This window comes from Ictalurus punctatus, chromosome 20 (genome assembly GCF_001660625.3).
Source record: "Ictalurus punctatus breed USDA103 chromosome 20, Coco_2.0, whole genome shotgun sequence".
Taxonomy (NCBI): domain Eukaryota; kingdom Metazoa; phylum Chordata; class Actinopteri; order Siluriformes; family Ictaluridae; genus Ictalurus; species Ictalurus punctatus.
Genome location: NC_030435.2, coordinates 16,125,699 through 16,139,206, shown reverse-complemented (window position 1 = coordinate 16,139,206; position 13,508 = coordinate 16,125,699). Strand labels below are relative to the sequence as shown.

The 13,508-nt window shown below is 44.8% G+C and overlaps 1 protein-coding gene across 13 annotated transcripts in view; it reads left to right on the top strand.

Annotated features, from left to right (window-relative positions):
* The window catches only part of svilb (supervillin b), a 66,982-nt gene that overhangs the window by 41,776 nt on the left and 11,698 nt on the right, over window positions 1-13,508 (top strand). For 10 of the 13 annotated variants that reach the window (XM_017495801.3, XM_017495802.3, XM_053673855.1 and 7 more), the window contains 15 exons: window positions 222-269; window positions 623-703; window positions 1,597-1,744; window positions 2,503-2,598; window positions 2,713-2,793; window positions 2,907-3,075; window positions 4,052-4,224; window positions 5,201-5,356; window positions 5,528-5,664; window positions 6,758-6,905; window positions 7,003-7,148; window positions 7,976-8,151; window positions 8,244-8,391; window positions 8,747-9,047; window positions 9,239-9,393. In XM_017495801.3, coding sequence (XP_017351290.2) covers window positions 222-269; window positions 623-703; window positions 1,597-1,744; window positions 2,503-2,598; window positions 2,713-2,793; window positions 2,907-3,075; window positions 4,052-4,224; window positions 5,201-5,356; window positions 5,528-5,664; window positions 6,758-6,905; window positions 7,003-7,148; window positions 7,976-8,151; window positions 8,244-8,391; window positions 8,747-9,047; window positions 9,239-9,393 — 2,163 coding nt within the window. The remainder of the gene's footprint in view (window positions 1-221; window positions 270-622; window positions 704-1,596; window positions 1,745-2,502; window positions 2,599-2,712; window positions 2,794-2,906; window positions 3,076-4,051; window positions 4,225-5,200; window positions 5,357-5,527; window positions 5,665-6,757; window positions 6,906-7,002; window positions 7,149-7,975; window positions 8,152-8,243; window positions 8,392-8,746; window positions 9,048-9,238; window positions 9,394-13,508) is intronic. The other 3 variants (XM_053673863.1, XM_053673860.1, XM_053673857.1) reach the window with 2 other exon arrangements.

The window sequence follows — 13,508 nt, the reverse complement described above, 5'->3', positions numbered from 1 at the left end:
CACATTTAAATTGTGTAATTTTGTGCTGGCCATACATACATGCATGCAAACAAAAAAACAAGAACTTTTATGACTTTCTGGGATTAGTTTGATGAGTAGAATTTTTTTTTGTAAGGTATGTTTCATGGTTTGTATGGTATGGACCCCAAAATGTGGTCAGTGCATTTACAACACACACCAACCTGTGCCTTATACACACATCCATTACTTGTGTGTTATAGGAAGAAAGGGCTGTTATTGAGGAGTTTGCCTCATCTGAGCAGGTTTGGGTAAGATTCAATCATGCATAATGCATTACAACTTTAGCTCTTGCAGATCAGACATTTTACCTGCACTGCTTCCTGGCTTATGCTACAAGGTAATTTAGATGGGGCTGGAGTACCCTTTGGAGCTGTCTGGTGGTTGTTGCAACTTTGACTTGCTTGTGTTCATTTGTCTTTTTCAAAAGCTGTGTGCTGCCCTACTTTCTTCTGGTACACGTTTGCCATAATATACCCCTGTTCTATCAGGCTTGTTTTGTCTTGCATTGCCCTTTTTGAATTATTTTATCTCATTTCTTTCCCTCTGGGTGCTCTATTTTTTCTTTTTTATGCACTCTCTTTCTCACATCTCCTGCCTGTAGGAGCCTGTTTTTGCTTCCACCTATTCCCCTCCTCCTTTCCATTCCACCCAAAAATGTCAGCCTGTAGACCATCCGTTCCAGGTAAGTGTGGCCCCTTGCACTCAACAATTTATTTTGCAATCATCTTATGTTCTTCAGGGCTGTGGGTGTTTCAGAACAAACATGTCTGAATGTCATCAATGAGTGGCTTCTAAACACTTGTGTTGGGTAACAGATGTGCTGCATATATTTAGGGTTTTTCTTTCATTATTAGTCAATACCTACACTACCTGCTGCAATTAAACAAAACCATATTAAAGTTGTAATGCATAAGATATTTTGGGTAAAAATGAAAACAAAAGCATTAGTGAGTCTGGGATGTTCCTGAGCTGCTGTGAGTCACCCTGGGAATCAGTTGATGGTACTTCACACTAATTCAAAATCAGCACTGTGTGCGTTCTGTTAGTGGGAAATGTCGAACACAAACATCATACGCCAGTTCAGATATGTTCCACATCATATCTGAAGGCAAAAAAAAATCTGCCTCAAATTTCCAGTACAACTTAACCCAGATTTGCAGGTATCATAACTGGAGGTCTTTGCCCTTCAGCTGTCTTTGAGCCACACTGTGTGTTAATGATAACCAGCTAACTTGCTACTATTGGCTGTTATGACAAACACAGTTACACTATGGCATCAGTGATCGTCATTCACATAGCTCTTTCAGATCGCAATAAAGCACAAAACAGACCTTAACAAGATGGCTAAAAGACACAGGCTTGTTAGAGGCCTGCTTCCAACATGCAATCTGACGCCTCCATTTGACGTTATGGATGGCATGTTTTGACAGAGTGCCTGAGGTAATTTCCCCATTGTGGGATCAATAAATGTTATCTGTCCGATTTGTTGTGAAAGCACTGCTTTATGTGGCAGCATGTGTGACAGTTGCATCACATGTCTTGTATATAATTCCTATTTGTGATCTATCCAATCAGAGGCTGGGAGAAGGAGTAGAGGGACAGATGTCCATTGAAGAACGGAAGCAGATGATCTCTACACGAGAGGAGGCATGGCAAAGCACTGGAAAGGGTGTGGCAAATGACTCTGGCCAGTACACTGTGGCTGCTCGGATGGTGAAGAAAGGTTGGGCTATATAAATGCATGCAAGCACACATTACATTTCACAGTACATTAATGCAGATTGTTAGCATTTATCCAGTTTTTGGTATTACAGTGAAAACAGGGATCATCTGTGCAGATTGGGCATCGTTTAACATTTTTTAGTAAAGTGTAATTATTTTTGTAGGTCAGATTTACAAAACCTTTTTGTAATGCTTGTTTCTTCATAGTCACATGCATATGTTTTGTAAATGCCAATAACTTGTGTATTTCCAAGTGCTTCCATGGCATAGCTGATATTTCACAGAGCTGGAAATAACAAAATGATGACTAAATGGTGAAACAGCACCTTTTAAGCACAGCATGCACTAAATCTTCCAGTATTGTAACTTAACCACTGCAGTCCCTTGGCTACTAACTTTTTTTTTTTTTTTTTAAATTTTATTTATTTATTTTTTTGGTCCCAGTTGAATAGCTAGTTTTATTTTTACTTGATTTGTGTGTGTAGATGAAGCAAATGAAATCCATACATAAATTTGCAGTGAATCATGCTAATTATATTTAAGTCTTTTTTCAAACATTTTTCTGAACTAACTGGATTGTCATTAATACTACAGTTGTATAAATACTCTATATACCATTTTATAATACAAAAGTATAAAATGGTTGGGAAAAAAAATGGTATATATTATTTACACGTGTAAATGAAATAAGCTATATGCCATTTTATCCAACTGCAACAAACTGAAGGACTTTTTACATCTAAAATACATCTGTCTTAGGTCTGGCTGCTTCTTCTGCAGTGATCAGTCCCATTCTGTCTCCAGTCTCTGCAAAGTTAAAGAATGGTGTTCCAGCTATCTCCAAACCACAGGAGGGTAAATGTAACGCACGCACACACTTTCTCATGCATTATTTTATGCTCTTGTATGAGGAAATGCATGCATACTGTAGTTATTCATGGAATCTGTCAATGGCTATCCCTATAATAGAGATTGAGGTCAATGTAGATATGGAATCTGACAAGAAACTGGATAAGCTGGAGACGTTTTTGGGACGTTTGAACAGTAAAGGTGAGCACAACTGATTTTGATCTACTCTAGTTCAGTCTCTTTGAATCAGGTGTTGGTGAGGTGGTAATGACTTGTTCATGGCTTCAGGCTCTCTCTTTTTGTCTGTCTCTCAGTGACTAGTTTGCAGGAGACAACTCTGACGGTGACTGAGAAGGCTGTGAAAGAAGTAATGAGACTGGACGATGAAATTTTCTCAAAGTTCTATCGACGTGTGGCAGACATCCCACGCAGCATGCCAATTGATGATGACTTTGATGCCATATTTGGAAAACATACACCAAAGTAAGGATACCGTGAACTGCCCAATGCTAAATATGTGCCAGATAAATCAATTTGGTACATTGGCACACACTTTCAGTGTAGTACTTCAAAACCAATCATTTTACAACATAAATAGAAATGACATGTGTAGTATCTTAATTTTGCTTTTGACCAATGTGAAAATTAACAGCAAGGTCCAAGGCCAAGGCCCTTATAGGGATAAGATATGAGGCGATTAAAATGGTAATTTATGGAGGTGAAACCAAAAAAAGGTTGTTTAATATTGTGCATTTTTATTTTTTCAATTGCTTGGTATATAGAGAAGACTGAAATGTGATTAATGGTTGGTGGTTATTGATTGGATAAAATTCAGAAAAAAATGCATATATATGCATGTACACAAACATTTTGGGTACAATTAGTAGCATATTCAGTCAATACATAACATACTTATTGTGCACATCCAGTATGAAAAAGTATTCTTTGGTTGGATTGTGCTTTGTGGTAATAAGACATCTCATTGAGCAGTTTGGAGGTGGCAGAAGCCAGGTTATATATATATATATTTTTTTTTAAATATAACAGGACACTTCATCAGGTGCTCTCAGAGCAGTTTCTTTATTATAGCCAACTGTTGTGCTTCAAGGCAGAGAAGGTAGACATTTAGGCTACCATATAGAGGATGAAATGATATTGATTAAACGTCTGTCAGGATTTTTGCTTCTCAAAAATCGAAAACTGATTATAAAAACATCATATAGTATAGTGTGAAAGTCAATGAATAAATTACAGACTGAGCCTAGACCAGTAGCCTAGATTAGGCATGATTTACATTCTAATGTTCATATATAACCAAGCACTTTAGAGCTCTCCTAATATAAGGAATTAATACCAAATCAGAAATTATTTTCTATTTCTATTGTATACCTTTTATGTTAAATATGTAAGCATGGATGAAAAAAAAAAACGCACACAAACATAATTTATTTGACCTTAGGCTGGCATCAGCAATGGTGCACCACAAGAGGGCAATACGTCCTTCACGTAACGTTCAGGCGTCACGTAACCCACTGAAGATTCTGGCAGCGCGAGAGGACATCAGACATGAGTACACCGAACAGAGACTCAACATCGGTATTCTGGAAAGCAAGAGGATTAAACAGGAGAAAAGTGAGTAAGAGGGAGATAGAAATTACTACATAGCCATGGAACAGGAGAAAAGGGAGTGATGAGATATCAGGAAAGACAAGGGGGAGATGTAGTATTAAAATGTGGGAATGAAGGTATTATGAGGGGAGGAAAAAGGTATTAAAGACTCAATCATGCATGTGAAAATTTTCATTGAAAACAGAGTTGATGCTGAAAGATGCTTTGGCCTAATGGAGAAAAGAAGGGAGATCACTGGTAGCGTTATAAAAATGGATGGACGGGGTGACTAAAACATGGTAGGAGAAAACCTGTATAGTCATGTGAAAAATTCAAAATGGTTGGCTTTTTTGCCATATTTGGACAAGCAAACATTTGATCATCTTTGAAACATTGTTGATTAATAAAGTTGATATACTTGAACAAAACCACAAGGAAAATGAGCGCACCCCCCCCCCGCCCCCCCCCCCCCCCCCCCGGACAAGCTGTCCATTCACTGAGGAAGCAAAAGCAACCCAAAATCATAACATTTCCACCACCGTGCTTCACAGTTCATATGAGGCACTTCTCCTGAAAAGCTGTCTTTGGTCAAACATGTCTGCTGTTACTGTGGCCAAACAACTCGATCTTTGATTTGTCTGTCCAGAGTGCATTATTCCAAAAGGCCTGGTCTTTGTTTATATGCTCATTGGCAAACTGAGGACTTTAATGTCCACACCACCAATAGCAAAGAGAACAACAGACATTAGATGCAAGAGGTTTTAATAAGACCTGAACTTCCTAAGCAGGTTCTAATGAGTGACACCCAATCTTGAACACCTGATTCTAATTTTATGAATTTGAAGGTGTGTGAGATGTAGGGGTGTACTTACTTTTTCTATGTCACTTATAAAATTGGTATTTTGTAGTAATTTACACAATTTAAATTAACAAAAAATCAGATGTGTCATCATAGTGTACTTATTTTTTTTCCACATGACCATGTATATCTGTATTGTAGTGAGTAAGAGCTCCAGTATATCAGATGCTGCTCTGGCTGGTTTGGCTAGCAAGGAGAACTATAGCAGTGTGAGTTTACGCAGCATCAGCGTGTCTGAGCAGGTGACCAACAACAGTGCTGCTCCCTACAAAAATCTCATGCTCATGCAAGTCAAAGGTCAGTCCTGTACACAATTGTTTTGAAAAGTTACAATCTTCAGTGTTATGTTACTATACAGTGCAATTATTCATTATAAATTAATAGATGGTGTCAGTGGTCTATCTTAGGTTAGAAATGATTGATTGTGCAGTCTAAACCACTAATTAATTAAAAAAAAATTTTGCTCAGGTCGCAGACATGTCCAGACAAGACTAGTGGAGCCGAGGGTCTCGTCTTTGAACAGTGGTGACTGTTTTCTACTGGTTACGCCTGAGCACTGCTTCATTTGGATAGGAGAGTTTGCAAATGTCATAGAGAGAGCAAAGGTACAGCCTGTCATGACTGAAACATGAAGTATAATGAAGCATTTCAGACGCCTCATATTCAAAACTTGTTTCAAAGTGGTTTTCCACTTTGAATAATCTAGCCATCTCATAGTCTTAGTCTTTCTCCAAAACATGTTCACCTGTGCTTATACTGTGTATATACAGTGGTGTACGAAAATCTGAGACCACATGGAAAATCTGGGATTTGTTTTGCCATTTAATAATTGGAAATGAACTGAAGGTTTGATCATTTTTAAATATTTAAAACAAAAAGTAAATGTTCATTATCTAGAATATTTAATGTGATAATGCCCGTGTTAACTGCTTTGTACAAAAGCTCATATTTTCCTCATGGCTAATCTCTTCTATGGATTTGATCTAAAATGGATCGTAAAACCTGTTGAGTCCATGCCAGCTCGAGTGCACACTGTCATTAAAGCAAAAAGGAATCATACCGAATACTAAAACGCTAAAATTCAGTCAATAATATAATTATTAATGAGAATTGTTGTATTAAATTAGAAAAGAATGCAAAATGAAAGCATTTTTCACTAGCAGTCTCAGACCTTTGGACCCCACTGTATAACAGTGTTGTGTAATGACATTACTTGTTCTAAATGTATGCTTTCACATATGCGCACATGGCCCCCTTGATGCAGTTCTTTTAGACAGTGTGTGTCTAGCAAGGTGATCGCCATCCAATTCCAAGCAAACTTTAGTACAATTTGATTGCAGTGAGAACGCATTTTGACCCTGAATCAACCGAGCAACAGGGATTTTGGGATTACAGGAAGCATTTTTTAAGGCTGCTGAGATGAAAGACAAACTCTGCAAAAATGCATTACGTTCTGGAAAATATTTTGACCGTTTACCAAAAAGAGAAAATAAACTTTTAAAAATTTGGTGATCTTGTTTCCTTTGAGTCATTTAAAAGTGCTATCAATTAGTACTTGCTATAAATCTAAAAATATATTACTTGACCCTTAGTTTCAGCCATGACTGATAATGTAGCAGAAAATATCATTAACTTTTAATACAAAATGATGATTTGTTTGTGTTTTTTTTATTTTATTTATTTTTTAACCTTTATTAGGCATCAGAGCTGGCCACTTTTATCCAGCTGAACCATGACCTTGGTTGCCGGGCGATGCAAGTGGAGACCATTGAGGAAGGGTTGAAGTTTGAAAACCCTGCTGCAGCTGAGTTTTGGAAAATTCTAGGAGGACCAGCCAACTACCAGCGTATGCTCTTAACACCAAAATGATCATGATTATATCAAATATCTTTTACATTCGTTTTACATTCAAATGCAAACACAGTGTGCCTGCGTCACAACAGCGGCTGGTACCCCAGAAGAGGACGAGGTTTTTGAGAGCGCAATCATAGAAACTAATTGCATCTTTCGTCTGGTGGATGATAAGCTGCTTCCTGATGATGATTTCTGGGGCAGAGTTCCTCGTTGCTCACTCCTGGGATCCAAAGAGGTATGAAAGTACTATATAAAAAATGTAAAGTAAACAAATGCACACATTATTGAGGTAAGCTTGAAATATTTGTTCAACAATAGTGAAATAAAAATGTTAAATATTTAAAAAAGAAAAGATGACCTTCAGCTAATTGAAATGCTGTTCTGTGTAATTGATAAAACGCTCCCAAAAGAACACTCATTATGCCCCCGGAAACACTGGAAGAAATGTAGAGGAAGAAATTCCAGCACTGTCAGCATGGTGTGTGAACTCTGATACTGTAGCTCCTCAACCTCAGCTTTACTCATAATTGGTCTCAACTAGACATGTAGAGACTTAAAAATAAATAAATAATTAAATAAAAAATCTTGTTCAGGCAGATTTTTTTTTCTTGGTACCTATCTTCAACCTAACAAAGGTAGCTAGTTCTATTTCCCAAAATATAAGCAAACTAGTAGCCTAATTTAAACCACCAAGACCCTGAGCATGCAGTTAGGAAAGATACTCTAAATGCATTGTAGGTCGTCATCATGCAGGCTTCATATCTGAATGCCTGCTCACGGCTGCATGATGTCTTGTGGGATCCCATTTCCGATGCATACCTTTTTAAGAAAGCTTGTGAACTGTTGTGACCAGCTTTCTTAAAAAAAAGAAAAAGAAAACACCAAACAGTGGTGCACCTCTTATTTGTATTTTTTATATTTAATTTATGTATTTTATACTTGTTTAAAGCTTTGTCAGTCAGGACATTATTACTTTACATTTCTGAGTAGTGCTGAGTGGATTTTAATAAAAAATTTGTTTTTTTGTGTTTCTGCTTCATGTGCACATGCGTGTTTATGTAGGTGCTGGTATTTGATTTTGGCAGTGAGGTGTATGTGTGGCATGGTAAAGAAGTCACTCTGGCACAGAGAAAGGTGGCCTTCCAGCTGGCCAAGCACCTGTGGAACGGCACCTTTGACTACACGAACTGTGACATCAACCCACTCGACCCAGGAGGATGCAATTCACTCATACCCAGGTTTGCAGCAGTAGCACACAGAGAACGAAATCTTTCCTTTACTGCCAAAATAAGCTGTCCTTATTTTAAGAGGATGAAAAATGTGTGTTCAGAAAAGGCCAAGGCCGTCCAGACTGGGCGATATTCGGCAGATTGACTGAAAACAATGAGACATCTTTGTTCAGAGAGAAGTTTCTGGACTGGAGAGAGACAGCTGACTCTCTACAAAAGAGCGGCAGTGAACATTCCTTCGAGCAGAAGGTATCTTCCATTATCACTGTGTGTATCTTCTGTAAAATTTATATATTAAGGCTGACAAAAGTAGGACCTCTTACTCAGATTCCAACCATAAATCTATGATTTAGCTGCTGTATTATATGTGCACTGTATATATGAAGACCAGAGACACACCTGAAAATTAGTTTAAAAACTTGAAACTATATAATTGGCTGAAAAGCTGAGTAAGCAAAAAGATGCAGGATATGAGAGTCTTGCAGTGCAACCCTGACCCCTATGTGATTTACTGAAGATGAATTAATTTTAAACTTCATTCTTTTACACCTCACCAGCCTTGGATTTTACTCTTGTGCTTTCATCTGTTTCCTACCCATGTTAGCTCTCTCAGGGTACACCCTCTCGCTTGGAGTGTGCTGCATATGATGTGGGGCTGATGCTCCTGGTGCTCCAGTCCCCCATCAGCATGGTTCTGGAAGGGCAGGACGTTGGTCGTGGTCATGGCCCCGTGGATAGCGGATGTTCTGAGGACCGCTTGCGCTCTCTGGAGATTAGCACACTGAGTGTGGATGTCTGGCACATCCTGGAATTCGATTACAGCCGCCTGCCCAAGCAGAGCATTGGCCAGTTTCATGACGGAGATGCCTATGTAGTGAAATGGAAGTATATGGTGAGCGCAGCAGGTGAGTATGAATAGCAGGAGGAATGTGCTGGGTATGCGTTTTTTATTTGAGCTGTAGAAAATGTTGCTAGTTCAGTTCTATGTAGTGTTAATGGAGAGGGGAGGAGCCTGGCACTAGAATTATTAGAAAAAGTGTTTGAGAGAATGTGAATGAACTTTTTTTTTTTTTTTTTTTTTTGTGTGTGTATTTAGTGGGCAGCAGACAGAAACCAGAACAGGTTCGCAGTGCTGGTCCAGGGCGAGAGAAGTGCTGCTATTTTTTCTGGCAAGGCAGGAACTCTACAGTCAGTGAAAAAGGAACCTCTGCATTGATGACCATTGAGCTGGATGAGGAGAGAGGGGCACAGGTGTTTGGGAGAGAGAGAGGGGGGCATGTGTGTGGGGGGGAGAGAGAAAGAGGGGGGCATGTGTGTGGGAGAGAGGTGTGTGTGTGTGTTTGGGAGAGAGGGGGGGTGTGTGTGTGTGAGGGGTGTGTGTGTGTGTGTGAGAGAGGAGAGGGGGTGTGTGTGTGTGTGAGAGAGGAGAGGGGGTGTGTGTGTGTGAGAGAGGAGAGGGGGTGTGTGTGTGTGAGAGAGGAGAGGGGGTGTGTGTGTGTGTGAGAGAGGAGAGGGGGTGTGTGTGTGTGTGTGTGTGTGTGAGAGGAGAGGGGGTGTGTGTGTGTGTGTGTGTGTGTGAGAGGAGAGGGGGTGTGTGTGTGTGTGTGTGAGAGGAGAGGGGGTGTGTGTGTGTGTGAGAGAGGAGAGGGGGTGTGTGTGTGTGTGAGAGGAGAGGGGGTGTGTGTGTGTGTGAGAGGAGAGGGGGTGTGTGTGTGTGTGTGTGTGAGAGGAGAGGGGGTGTGTGTGTGTGTGTGTGAGAGGAGAGGGGGTGTGTGTGTGTGTGTGTGAGAGGAGAGGGGGTGTGTGTGTGTGTGTGTGAGAGGAGAGGGGGTGTGTGTGTGTGTGAGAGGAGAGGGGGTGTGTGTGTGTGAGAGGAGAGGGGGTGTGTGTGTGTGAGAGGAGAGGGGGGGTGTGTGTGTGAGAGGAGAGGGGGGGTGTGTGTGTGAGAGGAGAGGGGGGGTGTGTGTGTGTGAGAGGAGAGGGGGGGTGTGTGTGTGTGAGAGGAGAGGGGGGGTGTGTGTGTGTGAGAGGAGAGGGGGTGTGTGTGTGTGTGTGAGAGGAGAGGGGGTGTGTGTGTGTGTGTGAGAGGAGAGGGGGTGTGTGTGTGTGTGTGAGAGGAGAGGGGGTGTGTGTGTGTGTGTGAGAGGAGAGGGGGTGTGTGTGTGTGTGTGAGAGGAGAGGGGGTGTGTGTGTGTGTGTGAGAGGAGAGGGGGTGTGTGTGTGTGTGTGAGAGGAGAGGGGGTGTGTGTGTGTGTGTGAGAGGAGAGGGGGTGTGTGTGTGTGAGAGGAGAGGGGGTGTGTGTGTGTGAGAGGAGAGGGGGTGTGTGTGTGTGAGAGGAGAGGGGGTGTGTGTGTGTGAGAGGAGAGGGGGTGTGTGTGTGTGAGAGGAGAGGGGGTGTGTGTGTGTGAGAGGAGAGGGGGTGTGTGTGTGTGAGAGGAGAGGGGGTGTGTGTGTGTGAGAGGAGAGGGGGTGTGTGTGTGTGAGAGGAGAGGGGGTGTGTGTGTGTGAGAGGAGAGGGGGTGTGTGTGTGTGAGAGGAGAGGGGGTGTGTGTGTGTGAGAGGAGAGGGGGTGTGTGTGTGTGAGAGGAGAGGGGGTGTGTGTGTGTGAGAGGAGAGGGGGTGTGTGTGTGTGAGAGGAGAGGGGGTGTGTGTGTGTGAGAGGAGAGGGGGTGTGTGTGTGTGAGAGGAGAGGGGGTGTGTGTGTGTGAGAGGAGAGGGGGTGTGTGTGTGTGAGAGGAGAGGGGGTGTGTGTGTGTGAGAGGAGAGGGGGTGTGTGTGTGTGAGAGGAGAGGGGGTGTGTGTGTGTGAGAGGAGAGGGGGTGTGTGTGTGTGAGAGGAGAGGGGGTGTGTGTGTGTGAGAGGAGAGGGGGTGTGTGTGTGTGAGAGGAGAGGGGGTGTGTGTGTGTGAGAGGAGAGGGGGTGTGTGTGTGTGAGAGGAGAGGGGGTGTGTGTGTGTGTGTGAGAGGAGAGGGGGTGTGTGTGTGTGTGTGAGAGGAGAGGGGGTGTGTGTGTGTGAGAGGAGAGGGGGTGTGTGTGTGTGTGTGAGAGGAGAGGGGGTGTGTGTGTGTGTGTGAGAGGAGAGGGGGTGTGTGTGTGTGAGAGGAGAGGGGGTGTGTGTGTGTGAGAGGAGAGGGGGTGTGTGTGTGAGAGAGGAGAGGGGGGGTGTGTGTGTGTGAGAGAGGAGAGGGGGTGTGTGTGTGTGAGAGAGGAGAGGGGGTGTGTGTGTGTGTGTGAGAGGAGAGGGGGTGTGTGTGTGTGAGAGGAGAGGGGGGGGGGGTGTGTGTGTGAGAGAGGAGAGGGGGGGGGGGGTGTGTGTGTGAGAGAGGAGAGGGGGGGGGGGTGTGTGTGTGTGAGAGAGGAGAGGGGGGGGGGTGTGTGTGTGTGTGAGAGAGGAGAGGGGGGGGGGTGTGTGTGAGAGGAGGGGGTGTGTGTGTGTGAGAGGAGGGGGTGTGTGTGTGTGAGAGGAGAGGGGGTGTGTGTGTGTGTGAGAGGAGAGGGGGTGTGTGTGTGTGTGAGGAGAGGGGGTGTGTGTGTGTGAGAGAGGAGAGGGGGGGGGGTGTGTGTGTGTGAGAGAGGAGGAGGGGGGTGTGTGTGTGTGAGAGGAGGGGGTGTGTGTGTGTGAGAGGAGGGGGTGTGTGTGTGTGAGAGGAGAGGGGGTGTGTGTGTGTGAGAGGAGAGGGGGTGTGTGTGTGAGAGGAGAGGGTGTGTGTGTGTGAGAGGAGAGGGTGTGTGTATGTGTGAGAGGAGAGGGGGTGTGTGTGTGTGAGAGGAGAGGGGGTGTGTGTGTGTGAGAGGAGAGGGGGTGTGTGTGTGTGAGAGGAGAGGGGGTGTGTGTGTGTGAGAGGAGAGGGGGTGTGTGTGTGTGAGAGGAGAGGGGGTGTGTGTGTGTGTGTGAGAGAGGAGAGGGGGTGTGTGTGTGAGAGAGGAGAGGGGGTGTGTGTGTGTGAGAGAGGAGAGGGGGTGTGTGTGTGTGTGTGTGTGTGTGTGTGTGTGTGTGAGAGAGGAGAGGGGGTGTGTGTGTGTGTGTGAGAGGAGAGGGTGTGTGTGTGTGTGTGTGTGAGAGAGGAGAGGGGGTGTGTGTGTGTGTGTGAGAGGAGAGGGTGTGTGTGTGTGTGTGTGTGTGAGAGAGGAGAGGGGGTGTGTGTGTGTGAGAGGAGAGTGTGTGTGTGTGTGAGAGAGGAGAGGGTGTGTGTGTGTGTGTGTGTGTGTGTGAGAGGAGAGGGTGTGTGTGTGTGTGTGTGTGAGAGGAGAGGGTGTGTGTGTGTGTGTGTGAGAGGAGAGGGGGTGTGTGTGTGAGAGGAGAGGGGGTGTGTGTGTGAGAGGAGAGGGGGTGTGTGTGTGAGAGGAGAGGGGGTGTGTGTGTGAGAGGAGAGGGGGTGTGTGTGTGAGAGGAGAGGGGGTGTGTGTGTGTGTGTGAGGAGAGGGGGTGTGTGTGTGTGTGTGAGGAGAGGGGGTGTGTGTGTGTGTGAGGAGAGGGTGTGTGTGTGAGGAGGGGGTGTGTGTGTGTGTGTGAGGAGAGGGGGTGTGTGTGTGAGAGGAGGGGGTGTGTGTGTGAGAGGAGGGGGTGTGTGTGTGAGAGGAGAGGGGGTGTGTGTGTGAGAGGAGGGGGGGGAGAGAGAGAGAGGGCGTGTGTGTGTGTGTGTGAGAGGAGAGGGGGTGTGTGTGTGAGGAGGGGGGTGTGTGTGTGAGGAGGGGGGTGTGTGTCTGAGGAGGGGGGTGTGTGTGTGAGGAGGGGGGTGTGTGTGAGGAGGGGGGTGTGTGTGTGTGTGTGAGAGAGGGGTGTGTGTGTGTGTGTGTGAGAGAGGAGTGTGTGTGTGTGTGTGTGTGAGGAGGGGTGTGTGTGTGTGTGAGAGGAGGGGGTGTGTGTGTGAGAGGAGGGGGTGTGTGTGTGAGAGGAGGGGGTGTGTGTGAGAGGGGGGTGTGTGTGTGTGTGTGTGTGTGTGTGTGTGTGTGTGAGAGGAGAGGGTGTGTGTGTGTGTGTGTGAGGAGGGGTGTGTGTGTGTGTGTGAGGAGGGGTGTGTGTGTGAGAGGAGGTGTGTGTGTGTGTGTGTGTGTGTGTGTGTGAGGAGGTGCGTGTGTGTGTGAGAGGAGAGTGTGTGTGTGTGTGTGAGAGAGGGCGGGGGTGTGAGTGTGAGGAGGGGTGTGTGTGTGTGAGAGGTGTGTGTGTGTGAGGAGAGGTGTGTGTGTGTGAGGAGAGGTGTGTGTGTGTGAGGGGAGGTGTGTGTGTGTGTGTGTGTGTGTGTGTGTGTGTGAGGAGGTGTGTGTGTGTGTGTGTGTGAGGAGGTGTGTGTGAGAAGAGGAGGTGTGTGTGTGTGAGAGGGGAGGTGTGTGTGTGTGAGAGGAGAGTGTGTGTGTGTGTGTGTGA